At 48.0% G+C, this 19,657-nt stretch overlaps 1 protein-coding gene across 6 annotated transcripts in view; it reads left to right on the forward strand.

Moving 5' to 3' along the window:
- Positions 1-19,657, forward strand: part of EPB41L1 (erythrocyte membrane protein band 4.1 like 1) — a 114,286-nt gene that overhangs the window by 61,307 nt on the left and 33,322 nt on the right. For 5 of the 6 annotated variants that reach the window (XM_023512189.1, XM_023512190.1, XM_012804171.2 and 2 more), the window contains exons 4-13: positions 359-463; positions 1,040-1,082; positions 3,596-3,671; positions 6,576-6,794; positions 9,103-9,190; positions 9,760-9,912; positions 10,959-11,056; positions 11,303-11,478; positions 15,504-15,652; positions 19,104-19,286. In XM_023512189.1, coding sequence (XP_023367957.1) covers positions 359-463; positions 1,040-1,082; positions 3,596-3,671; positions 6,576-6,794; positions 9,103-9,190; positions 9,760-9,912; positions 10,959-11,056; positions 11,303-11,478; positions 15,504-15,652; positions 19,104-19,286 — 1,290 coding nt within the window. The remainder of the gene's footprint in view (positions 1-358; positions 464-1,039; positions 1,083-3,595; positions 3,672-6,575; positions 6,795-9,102; positions 9,191-9,759; positions 9,913-10,958; positions 11,057-11,302; positions 11,479-15,503; positions 15,653-19,103; positions 19,287-19,657) is intronic. The other variant, XM_023512191.1, reaches the window with a different exon arrangement.

The following is a 19,657-nucleotide window of genomic DNA, read 5'->3' on the forward strand; positions in this document are numbered from 1 at the left end:
GCCTTAGCCGCTTGAGCCACAGGCGCCGAGCCAGTTAGCCTCCTCTTAACTTAATCACTAAAAAGGACAGAGAAATCAGTCACTCCCCACACATCTACTTCAACTTCTCTCTAAGCACATCCAAGGGCTAGAAAGATCCCAGCAGAACTTGGAAGATGGGTGTTGGGCGTTTCTGTCATCCCCAGGATCCCTTAGGACTCAGAGCAGAGCCAGGTGTTGTGGCAGGAGTGTCACACTCCTGACCAGATACTAAACAGCTCTTGTGGGCTTTTGAGTTGTCCTGGTGGAGCATTGGGTGTCTCCCAGTCCCACTCTAGGGTGCATTCTGGCCTCATAACAGTTCTGCTTTCCTTTTCAGAAACATGGCCGGGGCCAGGTGCTGTTTGACCTGGTCTGTGAGCATCTCAACCTCCTGGAGAAGGACTACTTTGGCCTGACCTTCTGTGATGCAGACAGCCAAAAGGTATCTAGGCTGGAGAGCAGGATTAGGGAGGGGAGGCCTGATGGGCGAGTGTAGACCTCTTCCCATAGGCCCCCATGGTCCTGACCACATCTCATGGCTTTCATCAGTCCTCACATCTTCATTAGGCATCTTCTGTCTGCATGTCCCCAAGGTTTGGCTAGACCTATCCATCCTCTTGGTTCTCTGCCTCTATCTGCCACCCCCAGTCATTTCTTTGTGATCCATAAGTCACCCCAGACATTTGGACATCCCTGGTGTGACTGCTTGAGTTGTCTGGGGAGTGGGGGAACTGAAGTATTCCCTGCCTCTACCTCTTCCCTAGCCCTGGGAGCCTCTTGTCTAAGTTTTTTCCTTCTTGCCAGTCCCGTTACAGCTTCATCATCTTGTAAGTATGGCTGTCTCAAGGCAATGCCAGCTCCAGGGCACTGAATCCCAGGCCTGTGATATATCCTCAGCTAAGGAAGGGTGTTCCTCACTAGGGGCTATCTAGAGACATTTCAGGATCTTTCTCTCCCCTAGCCCAATCCTGGTCCTTTCTTCCATTTTCCCTCTAAAGATCTTTGTCTTTTCTTTTAGAATTGGCTGGATCCCTCCAAGGAAATCAAGAAGCAGATACGGAGTGAGTGGGTTTCTGTGGTTGGGGATGAAGTAGAAGGGAGGTGGGGGCTTCAGGCTTCAAGTTATAAGGGTTCTGGTTGTCCTGCTCCCTTCTACTTTGGAAAGTACATTCAGACCTATGAGTTCATTCACTAAGCATGGAGGACCTTGGGGGAGGCTGACTGTAGACCATTTCTTATAAATGACTAATCTGAGGCCCAGAGAAGAGAAAGGACCATGCAGAGTTGCGTAGCAAGTTAGCAGAAGAATCATAAATTCATTCAGGATGTCAGCCCTAGAAGGTACCTGCAGAGTCATCTAGGACAAAGAATAAGCAGATGGCCTGGAAACAGCCACCCTCCTATCCAGGGCTGGCGCAGACTTCAGTGATCAATGACCCTTTCTTTGCTCAGAGGCCCAGAGAGAGATAGTTATTACCCAAGGTTACAGAGCCAAGTATTGTCCAAGCCAGGTCTTAAGCCTTGGTCTTCTAGTTCATCCTATGTTCTTTTTAGGGCCTGAGGTGAAGGCAAACGAGCAGCCCAACAGCCTGTCCTTTTTGGCCCAGAGAGAATAGTCATATTGGGAGGGGTGGGACGGCTTTCAAATGTTAGAAGGAGGAGGAAGGTAGCCTCATCAAGGCAGCATGAGTAGGTGGACACCTGGAGCCTAGAGGCAGAGATGCCTCCTCCCAGGGCCCCTCCTCCTTGGCTGTGGTTAGTCTCTCCTGGACTCCCTGGTCCCCCAGCTGAAAAACTGTAGCTGAGCCTGTTGCCATGACAGCAGGCAGCTGGGCCCAGGGATGCCAGCTGACTCTGCAGGAAGGGGCTCCAGGAATTCTTCCTGTAGGTTCCTATTAGTTAGAAACAAAGAAGCAGGCACACAGATAGGGTCAGCTCCTCTGGAGGTCGACAGGGTCCTGGACCTGGACTTTATCCCCTAGAAGCCCTAGCCTGGCTGAGAGGCTTGTCTTTCATGCCTAAAGGAATCAGAACATATACAGGCAGCCAAGTGTGCAGTATTTGGTAAGAACCAGGAGCTTGGGAAAGACAGACAGCCAGACCTAATGGTTAGGTCTATCATCCTTCCCAGCTCTTGCCTGCAGTCCTGCCAATACAGCCCAGGTGTTGGTGGATGATTTCTTCTTGCGGCCACCTCAAGTCACTGGGGAATAGTCTTGATCCTTAGCAAGTGCCTTCTCCAGCAGAACCATAGTCTCTGTCACTACCCCTGTAACATCCAGCCATTCATCCTACTCCTACTGTCCCAGTGAAACAATTTATCCCCACCTATCTTCTGTTTGTGACAGCCCCTTAGCCTTCTGAAGGTGGCCCCGTGAGTTCTTGTGTCCTAGGCTTCAGAATTGGGTATATATCTCTTTCCAAGCCTCAGTGCTCATCACATGGGGGACCTGGGGCAAGTCTTTTACCTCCCTGGACCCCTGCTTCTCCTTGGCAAGTGGATTGCTAGTCCCTGCCTAATGAGATAGAGGTGACAGTTAAATGGCATATATGGACATATGGACGCACGCAAGTGCTCAATAGTTGTTTTCTTCTTGTTTCCCTGAGGAGGTCTAGAGGGATGGTTAAACAAATAGATATTGGGGCTAGACCTCCTGGATTTGAATCCTAACTCTATCACTACTTCTTGTGTCATTTAACAGTTTCTCTGCCTCAGTTTCCTCATCTGTAAAGTGGGGTAATGATAACACTTAGGATTGTCGTGAGGATTAAATAAGTAATTGCAGCTTGGCGCTCGTAGCACAGTGGTTGTGGTACCAGCCACATACACCAAGGCTGGTGGGTTCAAAACCGGCCCGGGCCTGCTAAACAACAGTGACAACTGCAACAAAAAATAGCCGGGCACTGTGGCAGGCACCTGTAGTCCCACCTACTTGGGAGGCTGAGGCAAGAGAATCACTTAAGCCCAAGAGTTAGAGGTTGCTGTGAGCTGTGATGCCACTGCACTCTACTGAGGGTGACATAGTGAGACTCTGTCTTTTTTTTTTTTTTTTTTTTTTGAGACAGAGCCTCAAGCTGTCCTCCTGGGCAGAGTGCCGTGGCATTACAGCTCACAGCAACCTCCAACTCCTGGGCTCAAGCGAGTCTCCTGCCTCTGCCTCCCAAGTAGCTGGGACCACAGGCGCCCGCCACAACGCCCGGCTGTTTTTTGGTTGCAGCCATCATTGTTGTTTGGCGGGTCCGGGTCAGGGATTCGAACCCACCACCTTAGGTGTACGTGGCTGGCGCCTTAGCCGGTTGAGCCACAGGCGCCGAGCCGAGACTCTGTCTTAAAAAAAAAAAAAAAAAAGTAATTGCATGTGCCTAGAATGGGGCCGTATCTAGTAACCCCAAGTATGTATTAACTATTATTACTGTTATTATTCCTAAGATAGAGATTGTTTCCCCTTGAGGCTGTTTTTCCAAGGAGTTGTTATGGTCAAGAGCCTGGGATCTGGGGTCAGATGACCAGAGTTTAGGCCCCACAACTGGGATGCGGGGGCCTCTCTGATTTCTTCTCATCTTCTTCTCCTAGGCAGCCCCTGGAATTTTGCCTTCACTGTCAAATTCTACCCCCCTGACCCTGCCCAACTGACAGAAGACATCACAAGGTGAGGGCTATGGAGGGAGGGGCAGGCATGCTGATATGTGAGACTATGGGTGACAGCACCTGGCCCTGGGGGACACAGGCAGTATATGACAGCTATTACAAATGCTAATACCAAAGTCAGGCTAACAACATCAACAAAGGAAGCAGAATTGATGCAAGAAAAACAGTGACACAGACACAGTGATCAATGGCAGCTGACCCTGGTCTTCAGAGGAGCAGGTATTATAGGAACTAGGGGGGTCTCCTGTAAACTTAAGAGGACAGAATCCGTTCAAAATATTTGTTATTCAGCTGTAGGTTATCACTGTCACATAGGAATTGGGCCTAAAGGGAAGCTAGAGATTTGAGATTTGAGAGCAAAAACCACAGTTTTTTTTTTTTTTTTTTTTTTTTTTTTGGCCGGGGCTGGGTTTGAACCCGCCACCTCCGGCATATGGAACCGGCACCCTACCCTTTTGAGCCACAGGTGCCGCCCCAAAACCACAATTTTTAAATGTTGGCAACCAATGCAAACTTTAGAAGCAGCACTGGGCTATCTCTGGGTAGGACACACCAAACACATGGGAAGGCTGCTGTGCTAGGTGGACCACCAGTTTGTTGTGCTAGGGGTATGGAGGGGTAGAACATGCCTTTGCACATGGGATTTTGATTCTGTGTGGTGCTCTGTGCACACGTCAGGCATGTAATGGTTAAATGAGGCTTGTGACCCCCTGGGGAGGTAGTCTGGGCTTCTGGGATGAGCATGGATTGTGTGTGCAGTGTTGTTGTACCTCAGGGTCAGGAGATAGTGTAGCTGGAAGATTGGAATGGGTTGCAAATCATCCTTTAGGATGGGGCTTTCTCAGGGCTCATCCTGCCTCTGGAAACCAGAAATGGGAAGAGGGGTGCTTCTCTTTATGTGAGCCCCTTCAAAGATATAGTCTCACTTCATGATCTCCTGGGGCCATGTATTCTAGGTGGTAGCCCATCTTCAACCCATAAGATGTGGAGGGGCTTAGGGTTCTCCTACAGCAGGAGAGGGATAGCTGAGCCAGCCTTGCTCCCATTGGGTTCATCCTTAATGTCGAATGCTTGTTTGCTAGGCAACAGACCAAGATCGAGATGTTGACTCTGGCCTTAGGAAATAAGACAAATGTTCCTGGAATAGATCAGGCCCCAGGCCTTGGCCTCATTAGCCCTGTTTTGAGCCCCGAGGTCAGCTTGGGACCTGGCAGCAGCAGGATCTGAAATTCCATTCCCAAGAGGGCTAGGAGATTTAAGCCAGCATAGCCCCCATCCTTCTGGACCTGTCCACTGGTGCCTCGCCTCTTTATGGCAGACACTGGGTATCCAGGGACACCAGGAAGAAAGTTAGCCCTGCCCAGCACAGATGGCCCCCAGAGTTGGGATGGTAGTGGCAGCTGATTTAGTCAAAAATAGTTAGGCTCAAAATAAACTGGTCAAAATGGCAAATTGATTGAAATTAAACACTGGTCAGAGTATTTGGCAGTGATATTTTAATTTTTTGACTTTTGAACAAAATGCCCATAACCCCATACCCAGTGCCTGTGATGTTTGAGCTGCTATTGATTCTAAGCCTTCACCTTGGCCTTGAGCACACACTGAGACTGCACATACTTTTTGCCAGGGCTTCAGTTCTGACCAAGAAATAATGAAGCAGGGCAGTAAAAACTGTACTAAGTAAAAGGAAAAGACATAGGCAATTGAGAAAAAATGGTGGAACATAACAAAAATGGGCGGGTTGAAAGTGAGCTGAAATGTTATTTTCGAATGTACCAGAAAAGCAATAAAAAATGGTTTTAAATTGTTCTAAAATTATAAAGTTATCCAAGTATGCATGAAAGTTACAAAAAAATCATGGCCTAGTAGTTGGAAATGTTTCTTTAAACTAATTTGTTTTTAGACAATTCTCTTAGAGCTGGAGGCAAAATAAGAAAGTTTTTGTCAGGTGTTGGTGAGCAGGTTCACCAGGCCTGTGGAAGATGATGTGCAAGTTTAAATGGATGAAGTAGAGTTGCATGTGATGACTTAGGAAGGGCTCTAAGGCACAGAGTTTGGTATGAAAAAGCAAGCTATAGCATCAGATATAGCATTTGGTATATAATACATGTTATAAACACCCACACATCAAAACCACATGGATTTCTGTATGACCAGGGAGAAGACATGTCTAGAACATTACACGATAACTGTGGTGACCTCTGGAGGAGTGGTTTAGGACAAGAATGGGCATCCAGAGGAAATTTAGAGTCACCCCTACAGTTAATCTTTTTTCCACAATATGTAGTATACAGAATATTAATTGCATGATTAAAACCATATGACTTTTTTGGTTGTCAAACCAGCAAAGTAGTCTTATTTAGCTTGAAAATGAGTTAAAAATTGAAAATGTTGGCTCGGCGCCTGTGGCTCAAGCAGCTAAGGCGCCAGCCACATACACCTAAGGTGGCGGGTTCGAATCCCCAGCCCGGGCCCGCCAAACAACAATGACGGCTGCAACTAAAAAATGGCCAGGCGTTGTGGCAGGCGCCTGTGGTCCCAGCTACTTGGGAGGCTGAGGCAGGAGACTCGCTTGAGCCCAGGAGTTGGAGGTTGCTATGAGCTGTGATGACATGGCACTCTACCCAGGGGGATAGCTTGAGGCTCTGTCTCAAAAAAAAAAAAAAAAAAATTGAAAATGTTCTCCTAGTAGGAAAAAAAAAATCTCTCAAATTTAGAAATGAACAAAAATGTCATGTAAAATGTTGCAAAACCATCTTACAGAACATACTCAAATTATCCACGTAGGAAATGCCACTGTCTATGAACATCCTTTTCTACTGAGCTATGTGTTGATGCACGTGGCTCCAACATGAAGGTAGGGAGGAGCAGGGCCCCACACCCACACCTACTCTTCCATCTCCAGGTACTACCTATGCCTGCAGTTGCGGGCAGACATCATCACGGGCCGGCTGCCCTGCTCCTTTGTCACCCATGCCCTGCTGGGCTCCTACGCTGTGCAGGCTGAGCTAGGCGACTATGATGCTGAGGAGCATGTGGGTAACTATGTCAGCGAGCTCCGCTTCGCCCCTAACCAGACCCGGGAGCTAGAGGAGAGGATCATGGAGCTACACAAGACGTACAGGTGAGAGGGCCACTGCCCAGGGCCTTCCTTGGCTCTTTGGCTGGTTGGTTTGAGTTTTCCTTGCAGGCCTAAAGGTGCTAGGTCCCTATGTGCCATGCTGTACATATCCCACTTGCTGTGCCCCTAACTTGAGGTGTGTTTGAGAGCAAATCATCTCTGCAAATAGGAATGATAATGGCTACCTATGTGCCCTTAAGTGACCTCTTGGGGTCCTAGTTTCTTAAGCTCCTATATGGGTATGATAGTTACTTGGCCTCTGAGGATCAGTTTCTTTATCTGCCAACTGGAGGTAACAGTCATTACTCTGAGTCTCTGGGTCAGCATCATGATGGCTAGATAGTGTCTGGAATTTAAAGTGTGGACTCAGAAGCTAGTCTGCCTGGGTTCATATTCTGACTCTGCCAGTTTCTAACCAGGGCATCTTGGGTAGATCATTTTGCTTCTCTGTGCTTTGGTTTCTGCATCTGTTCAAGGTGGTTGCTGTTAAACTGACTTGTAGGATTGTGGGAAGACTGAATGATGAATGTTAAAGAACCAACACATGTTGGCCATTAGTGTTGCTATCTGTGAATAGAAGGGATGAATAATTGTGCAGTGGAGAGCACCTTATTCCAGGAGTTGGAAGATAATTAACTAGCTGTGTGATTGTAGGCTGGCTATTTAACCTACCCCAGCCCCATTTTCACCTGTCTGTGCACCAACTTAGATGATGAGTTTTTCTCAACTACTGGTATTTAGGGCAGGAGAATTCATTGTGCAGGATGCTTAGGACCTCTTGGCCCCAGGCCAGAAATGCCTGTAACACCTTCTTAGTCATTGTTACAATGCAAATACCCACCTTTGCCATTATCTGCAGTGTAGGTTCCCCCGGAGAGGAGTCCTTGGAATTAAATCATCTCCAGGGTCATTTTAAGCTGGAAGTACCTCACCTTCCAAGACCAGGATCGCTATGGGAACTGTATATGATGAATGATGTGAATGAAAGTGCATCATAAACTATAAAGATCTATGCCCGTGGGAAAGAGTATGGTATTACCTCATGACTATTAAGGATGGATGGAATGTTGAGGGTTATATCCTATGGCTGCATCTGGAGAGGAGGGCTGGGACCAGATGTGGAGAGAGTGTGGAAAAGAGCTTGCTGTGGTGTGATGAACACTACTAAATCAAGGGTAGCAAATGCTATCTCTCAGAGAATCGTACACCAGCTCTGCTTGGTTAATAATGACTGCTGTGGTATTGTGTTGGGCAGGATACTAACACCATATAACTGGTTAGCAATGTCTACCTGGCATAGGAATAGGGAGTGATGAACTGTCTCCCATCTATTTGTCATCCCTGTCCTTGATAGCAAGATGTCTGAGCATTTCAAGAGTCAAAAATAATTGAAAGAGAGAGCGAGAAATGTTCAGATCCATATGTGGTAGAGAAATGCTAATGGTTATCCCTACAGCTCTTTGGACCTAAGACACATTGACATCTAGTGTCCAGGTATCCCACACAGCAGCCCAGAGGATATAAAAAACATGTAATTAAGTGGTTAGGAGTGCAAACCCTGGAGCCACATTGTCTGGATTAAAATCGTGACTCTTCTACTTAATAGCAGCATGTACTTGGGCAAGTTGTTCAACTAACCTCTGTGTGCCTGTCTAATGAGAATGATAATACCTACCTTATGGAATTATGAGGATTCAGTGAGTTAATGCATATAAAGTGCTTAAAACAGTAACAAGCACATAGTACTCAATAAATGTTCACTGTAATCAAGTGTAAAAATGTCATCCAAGTTTCCTGGCAGCCAAAGCAAAAAAGGAACTTGTTTGATTATATAACTCTTCTTTTCAGAAAGGAGGAGGTGCACCTGTTCCTCAGGAGAGATTAAGTGGCTTCTGATGCTAAATTTTTTGAGATATTATCTTATGTGGGTAATAATTTAGGAGCCCCTGAGTGAATATCGTGGACAATGTCTTCAACAATGGTTTCACATTCATGGAGAAGCAGAATTTATAGCTCATACTTAACTCAGTGGTAGAATGAGACAGAAATCTTGACTCCCTGCTGAGCCTTTGCATATTTCCTGAAGGGAACAAGACTGAACCTGACCTTCCACAAAAGGTGGGGGCTGGGTGGACTGAAACTGGTGTCTGGGGGCATCCTGCCTTGAGAGCAGAGGGGGAAGAAAGACTTGGGTGAGGCTCAGCCACATGCCCCCTCCAGCACGTTTGCCTCCTAAGATCCCACGTTCAGCCAGCAGGACTCAGACCTGGGCCTTTTCCATGGCCACATGCGATCACTTTCTTTCCCTCAGGGGCATGACCCCAGGAGAAGCAGAAATCCACTTCCTAGAGAACGCCAAGAAGCTTTCCATGTATGGAGTAGATCTGCACCATGCCAAGGTACCTCCATATCCCAGGGCTCCCTTTGCACCAGGATAGTGTTCCCTTGATGAACAAACAGTTGACCTTCCCAGAGTGCTTGATGTGCCAGACCCTGTGTTACCTCCAACTAGAAACCTTTTTTATTCCCATTTCTCATAGTTCCATAACCTTTTATTTTCCTTTATCATTTGGTCTTTATATTATATTTCTTTATGAACCTGTTTGTGCCACCACTAGACTGGGAATGTTGTGAGGAATATACAGGCCTTAGTTTATTTCTGTATCCTTAGTGCATAGCATAAGGCCTAGCACTGAGTATGTATCACTCAATACTTGCTGGGCATGACTGACTGAATGACTGACAGAGCAAGGGATTGAACAAGTGAGTTGGTGAATAAAAAGCTAAGTGAATGGATGAATGAATGAATGACTACATGAGGGATTGTTCAGTGGGACTCTAGCATGGAGACTCTAATTCTGTCTCTGAGAGCTTATTACAGAGCTCAGGGAAGGGTTTTGCCATGGGTGGCAGGCTGCCCCCAAGTGCAGACCCCAGGCCTCCCATTCTACGGTCCCTTCTCTTGCAGGACTCTGAGGGCATAGACATCATGTTAGGTGTCTGTGCCAATGGCCTGCTCATCTACCGGGACCGGTTGAGAATCAACCGCTTTGCCTGGCCCAAGATTCTCAAGATCTCCTACAAGAGGAGTAATTTCTACATCAAGATCCGGCCGGGGGAGGTAAGCCTATCTTGGGGGCCCCTCCTCCTCACTGCATTGGCTAGAACAGAGTGGGCCCTGACAGCTCCGTCTGGGTTGTTTTCTACCCAGGATACCTAGATAGGGGTGCTGGGGTTCTGGGTGGGGGGTTATCCCTCTTCTTTGGCTTTCTATATAGACTCCACACCTTAGGTGTGTGTTTGTCCACACACATGAGAACCTAAATAGAAGTTAGCCACATATATTCAGATTACACAGATAAATGAATACAGTCTGTGTATAGTACCTGTACAGTATTTGCTCACATGTAGTACTCAAGTATTCACACATGCTGAGACATACATAGACACATGACACACACAGTGACATATACACACACAGACATGTTTGCATCTATACCTTTTTTCCTGCAACCTCCCCATCTTACCCATCAGAAAGTCCATTTGCTTCTACTTCTAGAATCAACACAAACCCATTTGCTTCTCTTCCTGTCCCTGCACCAGCCACCAACAGCCACCTTTTCTCACCTGTGTCTATAAGGTCCTTCTCACTGCCTCCATTGTCACTCCAGGCCATATTTCATCATAGCTACTAAAAAGATCTTAAAAATTCCTTAAATCAGATAATGTCAACCCACTCCTCCATTCTGTACTCACACTTTTTGCTTAAACCTTTCCAGAGCTGTTTTTAACTCATGGGCTAAAGTCCAGACTCCTTCCATGGCCACCTACCTCTCCCCACTATCTCTTGCCACAATGCCTCACATCCACAATTCTCTAGCTCCTCCTCAAATAAATCAAACTCTTAACTGCCTGAGTGTTTCTTGTTTGCTTATTTGTTATCTGAGACTTACCCCACATCAGAACTTTCTGTCTTGGTCTCCATGGTTGATATCTTTAGTGTTTAACACTGGACCTGGCACAGAATAAGGGTGCAGGCAACCTTACCAATTCAGTGAAAGAGCAGGTCAAAGTCACACATGCCTGGGGGAGAGGTTCAAAAAAGATGGGCTGATGGTGAGAGTGGGCCCAGGCTCTGTCTCTAAGCTGTCCTTCTTGGTTTTCCAGTATGAGCAGTTTGAGAGCACAATTGGCTTTAAGCTCCCAAACCACCGGTCAGCCAAGAGACTGTGGAAGGTCTGCATTGAGCATCACACGTTCTTCCGGTGAGCCTGACTGTAGATGAGATGACAGGGATGAGGCAGAGGCCGTATGTATGCAGGGGAGCAGTGGGAGGAGTTAGTGGGGACTCTAAAGAAGCCACCCACCCTTCTCTAGGTCTCTCTCTTCCTGGACCACTTCGAGTTGTTGTGGTTGGTGGGGAGGAGGGATGAAAGGTTAGCTGTAGTCTAACCTTGGGCCTGCAAATGCAGGTCTGATATCTGCTTCTCACCTTCTTCCCTCTTCTGCAGGCTGGTATCCCCTGAGCCCCCACCCAAGGGATTCCTGGTGATGGGCTCTAAGTTCCGGTATAGTGGGAGGACCCAGGCACAGACACGCCAAGCCAGTGCCCTCATTGACCGGCCTGCACCTTTCTTTGAGCGTTCCTCCAGTAAACGGTATACCATGTCCCGCAGCCTTGATGGAGGTATGGCCCAAATTGGAGGTGGGAGGGAAAAGTGGACTTTAGAGGAAAGTTGGGGAGTGGGCATGCCAGGTTCTACAAAATAAGCAGTGAATTTGGTAGACACATCCCAAGTTCATATGCACCAGGCATAGCAGGTGAAACCACTGCTGTACCTGGGAAGCTCTTGGTTCATTTAGCCCCAACCTACAGTTCACTCCCACTGTCTAAATTCCCACAACTTCCTGAATATGGACTTAGGGGTCCCAAGTTCAACTATATAGTTTTTTGGGCCCCCTGCCCAAGAAGTTTAGCAATCGCCATATTACCATTGCATCAGGAGAATGGTGCTGTGGCTGTACTTTGTTGCTGGTGATACCTTATCTGCCTGGAGACTGAAGCATTGTTCCTCATCATTCTTTTGGTTCCATTGGGATCTAGGGTGATTGATAATCTAACCACTCTCCACTACCACCATTTCTGTTGGATTGGTGGGTGGGGTGCCCTTAACATCAGTAAGAACTAGCTGGACATTATCCTCTATCAGGCAGATCAGGGCTTCTCTTTTTTTTTTTTTTTTGAGACAGTGCCTCAAGCTGTCCCCCTGGGTAGAGTGCCGTGGCATTACAGCTCACAGCAACCTCCAACTCCTGGGCTCAAGCGAGTCTCCTGCCTCCGCCTCCCAAGCAGCTGGGACCACAGGTGCCCGCCACAACGCCCGGCTATTTTTTGGTTGCAGCCGTCATTGTTGTTTGGCAGGTCCGGGCTGGGGATTCGAACCCGCCACCTTAGGTGTACGTGGCTGGCGCCTTAGCCGGTTGAGCTATAGGTGCCGAGCCCAGGGCTTCTCAAAATGGGGTCCATCAACTATGTTTCCTTCAGAATCACCTATGAGATTGTTAAACATCAGATTTCCAGGCCCTGCTCCAGACCTACTAGTTAGTACCCCTCAGGGCCCAAATCTCTCCCTAGGATATGCACACTAGAGTTTGCAGATGATGTTCAGAAGCCATATGGGGCAGTGAGAGCATTCAGAGTTAGGCAGGTTTGAGTTCAAATCTTTTTTTTTTTTGACCTTGATATTCGCCAGCTGCTCCATGGACACAGGAAGTAGTCCATAAATATCTGAATGAATGGATGAGTTAACTCCCCTGAGCCTGTTTCCTCTTGTGCAAAATAAATACTACTGCTTTGCTATGTTCATAGGGAGAACTAATAATGCCTAAACACACACACAAAACTGTTCATGGCATATACATAATAGTAGGACCTTAATAAATGGTACCCATTATTATTGCTTTTAGGTTTGTAGAGGGCGTTGGGTAGGGGAAATGTGGATAAACCCAGGGCACTTTGGGAGAGTCCTCTAGGCAAGTTAGTTAAGCATATGTGCCAGGCCTAGTGTTAGTATAGCATTTATCTGATTGTAGTATTTTAGAGTGAATAAATACAGCCCTTTTCTTTGAGAAGCTCATAGAATAGTAGGTTTCAAAGCATTCAATGTGGTTCAAGCAATGAGAGAAGCATGTACAGAATGCAGAATAGCCTTAAGGAAGGAGGAATTGATTCTATAGGGGAAGGACAGAAAGGCTTTGCAGAGATGACACCTGAGAAGGGTTTTAAAGCATACCTAGGAGTTTTCTAAATGCCCAGGAAAGTCTGATACTTTTTCTGGAGTATGAAAGTGAAACCTGTCTCAGGATTTTTGTCCACGTTTGAGGGATGTATAGTTCTGCAGAGGTCCATTTGAAGCAAAGGTAGCTGCTTATTCTCCTTGGATAGAGCTAGGACAGAGAACTGAGGTGTATGCAAAAGGAAAGGAGAATCGGGCAGCGCCGTGGCTCAAAGGAGTAGGGCGCTGGCCCTATATGCTGGAGGGCCTCGGCCAAAAACTGCAAAAAAAGGGGAGGGAGCAGCGCCTGTGGCTCAAAGGAGTGGGGCACCGGCCCCGTGTGCCAGAGGTGGCGGGTTTAAACCCAGCCCTGGCCAAAAACTGCAAAAAAAAAAAAGGAAAGGAGAATCTACTGTCTTCTGTCCTTCCTCTGTAGCTTCCATTTCTGTGCCAGGGACCAAATGAAACCTGGATTTTGGTAGGCAGCAGGGGTTACCTTAGAGCTAGTAAAGCTCATTATAGGAGCAGAAAACTAAATTCTAATCCAGGAGGTCTGGGTTTTTCTAATTCCCACTGGAAGGTCACTACTGGGACCCCCTCTTTTTCTTTCTTTAATTTTTTTTGAGATAGAGTCTCACTTGTCACTCTCAGTAGAATGTCCTGGCATCACAACTCACAGCAACCTCAAACTCTTGGGCTCAACTAATTCTCTTGTCTTAGCCTCCCAAGTTGCTGGGATTGTAGGCACCCACCACAATGCCCATGTATTTTTAGAGCAGAGGGCTCACTCTTGCTCAGGCTGGTCTCAAACCTGTGAGTTTAGGCAATTCACCCGCCTTGGCCTCCCAGAGTGCTAGGATTATAGGCATGAGCCACCGTACCTGGCCTGGGACCTCCCTCTTGAGGTCCTAATTTATCCTCTATAAAATGGGAATTATAATTCCTATTCTAGCCATCAGCACAGAGTATCATGCAAACCAAATGAAATATGTGCATAAATGGGTACTTTGCAAAGTGAATATATATGAATAGAAAGGATAATTATTCTCTTTTTAAAATCTAGGCCAACTCCAAGGATAATCTGTGCTTTGGTTATTTTAATTCAGTGTCTTCCAGCCTATTTTCGACCCAGACACAGTCCATGGGTGTAGTCAGGTTATGTCCAGTGTCTGGTGTGAACAGTCTATAATTCTACCCTTCTTTCCTATTCAGAAAAGTATTTTATCATGCCTGTAATCCTAACATTTTGGGAGGCTAAGGGAGGAGGAATTCTGTGGTCAGGAGTTTGAGACCAGCCTAAGCAAGAGGGAGATCCTGTCTCTAAAAAAATAGAAAAATTAGCTGAGCATGGTGGGACATGCTGGTAGTCCCAGCTACTTGGAAGGTTGAGGTAGGAGGATTACTTGAGCCCAGGAGTTTGATGTTGCTATGAGCTATGGGGATGCCACCGCTCTCTAGCTAGAGTGACAGAGCAAGACCCTGTCTCTCTAAAAAGAAAGAGAGAGAGAAGGGAGTGAGTGAGTGAGTGAGTTTTAGAATGCCAGGGGGTAAGATTTTTTTTTTTTTTTTTTGAGACAGAGCCTCAAGCTGTCCCCCTGGGTAGAGTGTTGTGGCATTACAGCTCACAGCAACCTCCAACTCCTGGGCTCAAGCGAGTCTCCTGCCTCTGCCTCCCAAGTAGCTGGGACCACAGGCGCCCGCCACAACGCCCGGCCATTTTTTGGTTGCAGCCGTCATTGTTGTTTGGCGGGTCCGGGCTGGGGATTCGAACCTGCCACCTTAGGTGTACGTGGCTGGCGCCTTAGCCGGTTGAGCTATAGGCGCCGAGCCAGGGGGTAAGATTTTATTGCAGGGATCCCCTTGAATTTTTCCTTATTTATAAGGAAGGAAAATCATTTGCAAATGTTAGGACTTTAGCATCCACTAGTAAGAGCTAATCTCACAATATCTGTGTGTTGCTAAATAGTGATCAAGTGAATATTCTGCCACAACCACCACAACAAAACCAGCAACATTTATAGGTCAACATTGATTAAAGGCATACTCTGTGCCAGCCACTCTTCTAAATATTTACACTCATTAGCTTATTTGTTCCTCACCTCAGCTTTCTGAAGTAGGCACTGCTTATGATGAAGAAAACAGGGCCAAAAGAGATTATGTAACTTACTCAAGGTCACAGAGCCAAGAAGAGATGGATTTGAGATTTGAACCCAGGGTCTAGTGTTGTATAAACCAGGAGGGGCCCTGTGCTGGAAAGCAGCTCTGCTGCTTACCAGCCCTGTGACCTGGGGAAGGTGACCTCATTCCTCTGGGTAGAGGGTTTGAAGGGTGGAAGAGTCAGCTCCATTCCAGGAGTGATTGGGCAGTGGGTGGAGTGATTCCCTATTTGTGCAGGGGAGACGTCTCACATGGTCACCTAGCTATCTCTACCCTTCAGCAGAGTTCTCCCGCCCAGCTTCTGTCAGCGAGAACCATGACACAGGGGCTGATGGTGACAAGCGAGAGGAGGATGGGGAGTCTGGGGGGCGGCGGTCAGAGGCCGAGGAAGGAGAGGTCAGAACTCCTACGAAGATCAAGGAGCTAAAGGTAAGAGCCTGGCTTTCTCAGACCCTCTGCCCTAGGGGCTGATCCTAGGTCTTGCCTCAGCCTTGGCCTTCCCCTGCCCCCAGCTGTGGCCAGACAACTCTGCTATGGAGTGCATCACAGACAGAGTCTTTCCCTGTGCCATGCTTATACCTAGACATCCTGGGGTGAGGGTGGGGATGGGTAGTGGGCATGCTTCCCACCCTGAACTCTTCCCCTCCTTCTGCCCTGCCTTCCCAGAGGGGCCCTCTGTTCCCTGGAAGACTCAGGCTCCTCTTGCCCACTACTGATTTGCCTCTTTGACTGAGATCTGGATCTGCACCTCACCCTTCCTCTCCAGAGCACTATCTGGTTTCACCTAGGGCCCTCACAAGTGTGAGGTACAAGTGTATCCCCTTCTTGCTACTACACGCCCCACTCAGGTGTATGTACACCTTTAGTAGCTGCATGTACACGCTAATTCTGGAATGTACAACTTCAGCCTCACTCACTTATGTATATACCACTCACCCTTAGATTCATGCACACAGACATGCCACCCCCCCCACATACACACATATGTCAGGCCAGGGAGAGCTTCCTCTTGGCACAATTGTTAAGCAGGTTTTTGTCTGTCATGTAGTTCTGCCTTGTGAATACAGGCCCTGAGCACACCCCCACTGATAGCAAGAAGCATGTAACTCCATTCACACATCCCATCTGCTGAGCGTGGTCCCGCCCACTTTGCCTTTAGTCCCCTTCTTTGCCTTCCTGAGACAGCTCCCTGCTTCACACCCCATATCTTCTGATTACCTCACTGCCTTACTGGTAGCCCACCCAGCTTCCCTGACCCCCACTGCTTGGTCAAGTGTGAGTGCTCTGGGCTCCTTGTTGAACCAAGCCCATCGCGGTATCTCTATTCTATTTGCTGTACTGACCTTGCTGGATCCTTTCCCTTCTACCACATCCCGCTAGCCGGAGCAGGAAACCACGCCGAGACACAAGCAGGAGGTACTGCATGGGACCTGTCCCTCCCTACCTTGCCATTCACATCCCTAGCTCATTTGTTACCACCCCACAACCCATCCTAGGTTCCTGTGCCCAGCACCATCTCAGCTTCAGCTTCACCTCTGCTCTCTGGCCTCCCCAGTTACCCTTGCTGTCCCTGTGCCTTATTAAATTAATCTCTCCAGCTCCCTGCTGAGACTCTCCTCACAACCAGCCATCTCTCCCTCCCTCCTCACCACCCCCATTCACCTCCCAGCTTCACACTTCACTTCTCCAGACCACCTGGTCCGCCTTGCCTGCTGCTTACCTGCTGACCACCCACCTGTGTCAACCAGCTCTTCCAGGCCATTCCTATGCTTTCATTTAGCTCATCCCACCATCCCACCCGCTTCCCACCCTACCCCATCCTTAGATTCATCTCCTCCCCCACAGTACTATTTGGTCCATCTCATCTGTGTTCCCTGTGTCCTCACCTGAACCTTTATCTTGTATCTATTGGCAACCAGATGTGGGAATGGGGGCTTGTTGTGGGGAGGAGGGAGGAACCTCAGAGCATATCTGTGTCCACTCAGACTCCAGTTCCATCTCCTCCTGTGTGGGGCTGCTGCTGCTCCAGCTCTGCTAAAAATCTCCTTTTCCTTCCCATTCGTTGCTTCCCTCAGCTTAGTCCTCCTATGTTAACCACTTCTCTTTTCCTCTCACACAACCTTCAACTCTTCATTTGAACCTTAATTGCAAGAAAAGTGGGTTTATCCTTGAGTCCTTGCACTGCTAAGAGAGAGGGCCAGAGGCCAGAACATAAGAAGAGCCTGGTTATAGAGCGCTAAGATCCAAGTTTCAATCCTAGTTCTGCCACTGACTTTGCAGATCTTGGGAAAGTCCCCTTGGGCACCATTCCCCCATCTGCACAGCAAGGCATCCAGACTAGGTTTCCCCAAGGCCTTTAACCTTCAAGGATCTCAGGGTCCCACTACTTCCTATAGCCTTCAGTGACATGACATGCCCGAAGAACCAGTGGGACAGGTTTAGGACAGAAGATGACAAGCCACATCTCAGTTTGGGCCTTACTACCCATTGCATTTCAGATTTACTCCCTGTGCAAACTCTATCAGGTGTGAATTATCAGACAGAGACAGACATTATCCCTAGGGCAGCTCCACTTGGATGGGATACCTGAGGTATAGACAGGTGTCTGGAGGAAAAGCAGGGGCCCCAGTGGGATCAGTTTCCTTCCTGAGTTAGCTTAAGAGCCAACCATGGTAGATCCTGGGATTCCAGAGATAAGCTCAGCAAGAGATTCTAGTATTGTCCAAGGGTAAGCTTACCTTCCAGCAGTTCTTCCAGAATCACCTGATATGACTTTAATAAGCTGAAATTGTCCATTTCTTGTCCTGAGCTGAATTAACATGGACCCTCAAACAGCTATGCAGATAAGGGTCCTTGGGCTGCTACCTCACCTGCCCTGCGCCAGAAGTAGGCAGATAAAGAGCTTTGGCGAATCATTGCCAGATCCTGTGCAAAGGCTCATTCTCACCTTAGCTAGGAAGATTATTCTGTTATGCCGCAGTGGCTAGAGCTCAGACATGGGGATATAATGGGGGACACACCTATGACTCCAGCTATTCTTGGTTCAATTCTTGTGCCCAGCCTTGGGGCTTACCTCTTTCTTCCTGGTCTCTAATTCTCTTAATCTTCTTGAACACCCTCAGCGTCCTAGTTTCTCTATCTGGCTGTATCTCACCCTGTCTTCTATTGGTGAGTCAGTACCCAAAAGGTATCTGGAAGATCCAGGGTGGTTGGGGAAGATAGTGGCTCATAGCAAAGAAGGCTGAAGACAAGCTTTTCCTGGCCCCTGGCCCTAGTGTGGTAGCAGGGCCCATTTTTCTGGGTATCGCTGGGCTTAGGGAGGATCTGTATTCTAGGCCTCCACAGAGCCTGAATTGTTGTGCATGTTAGTCTAAGAGGGGCCTAGACTGGAAGTCCAAGTGTATGCCAGAAGGTGGGCACCAGGATACAGGAGTAAGCCAGAAGGCCAGCAAGTGAGCCAGAGCAGCCCAGTAACAGGAGTAGTGACTTTTCACTCTGGCAGATGCTGCCTGCTGTGCCTGGGTTGTAACCAGAGGGAAGTCACCGCCGTCACTAAGACTGGCTGGGCTCATAGCACCGAAAGGAATTCACCCAGATCTGTAGGATTTGAGTGTTCAGGGTCTGGGGAACCAGGCAGGAGAGAAGAGGTGGCTTGACCAGAAGTCTCCTCTTTTTAATCTTAAGTGCTCTGTGCCCACTTATGTGCACCTGTTGGAGCTGATTGTCCTTACCTTGCTTGGCTTGTGGGACTGCTAGGAGAGTGAGACAGGGACATCACTGGTAGAGGGCAATGACATTGACCATTGTTATCTCCCTTCACCCTATATCCCCCACTCAGGGCTGTTTCCCTAACACTGCTGTCCTCTCCACCTATTTCTAGTTCCTAGACAAGCCAGAAGATGTCTTGCTGAAGCACCAGGCCAGCATCAATGAGCTCAAGAGGACTCTGAAGGAACCCAACAGCAAACTGATCCACCGAGATCGAGACTGGGAGCGGGAGCGCAGGCTGCCCTCCTCACCTGCTTCCCCATCCCCAAAGGGCACCCCTGAGAAAGCTAATGAGGTAGGTCTCACCCTGAATCCTCAGTATGGGCCTTGAGAAAAGAGGCATTGGCCTCTTTTCATCCTCCACAGCATTATGCTTCCCCCCCCCGTTGCTGCTTAGCAGCTGGTGGGGATAGATGGGGTGACAGATTGGGCTAAGGGAGACAGATTCACTACATCTTGGAATCATGGGTCCTAAGGACCACCTTGAACATGAAAAACTCAACACTCACAGTAGCTTGGTGTACTCCCCTTCTACCAACCAGAGTATAATGAGGAAGGAGTGATTTTTAGAAATGCAGGTTCCGGCTCGGCGCCTATAGCTCAACCGGCTAAGGCGCCAGCCACGTACACCTAAGGTGGCGGGTTCGAATCCCCAGCCCGGACCCG

Source organism: Otolemur garnettii, unplaced genomic scaffold (genome assembly GCF_000181295.1).
Source record: "Otolemur garnettii isolate 467f Iridium unplaced genomic scaffold, OtoGar3 scaffold00025, whole genome shotgun sequence".
Lineage (NCBI taxonomy): Eukaryota > Metazoa > Chordata > Mammalia > Primates > Galagidae > Otolemur > Otolemur garnettii.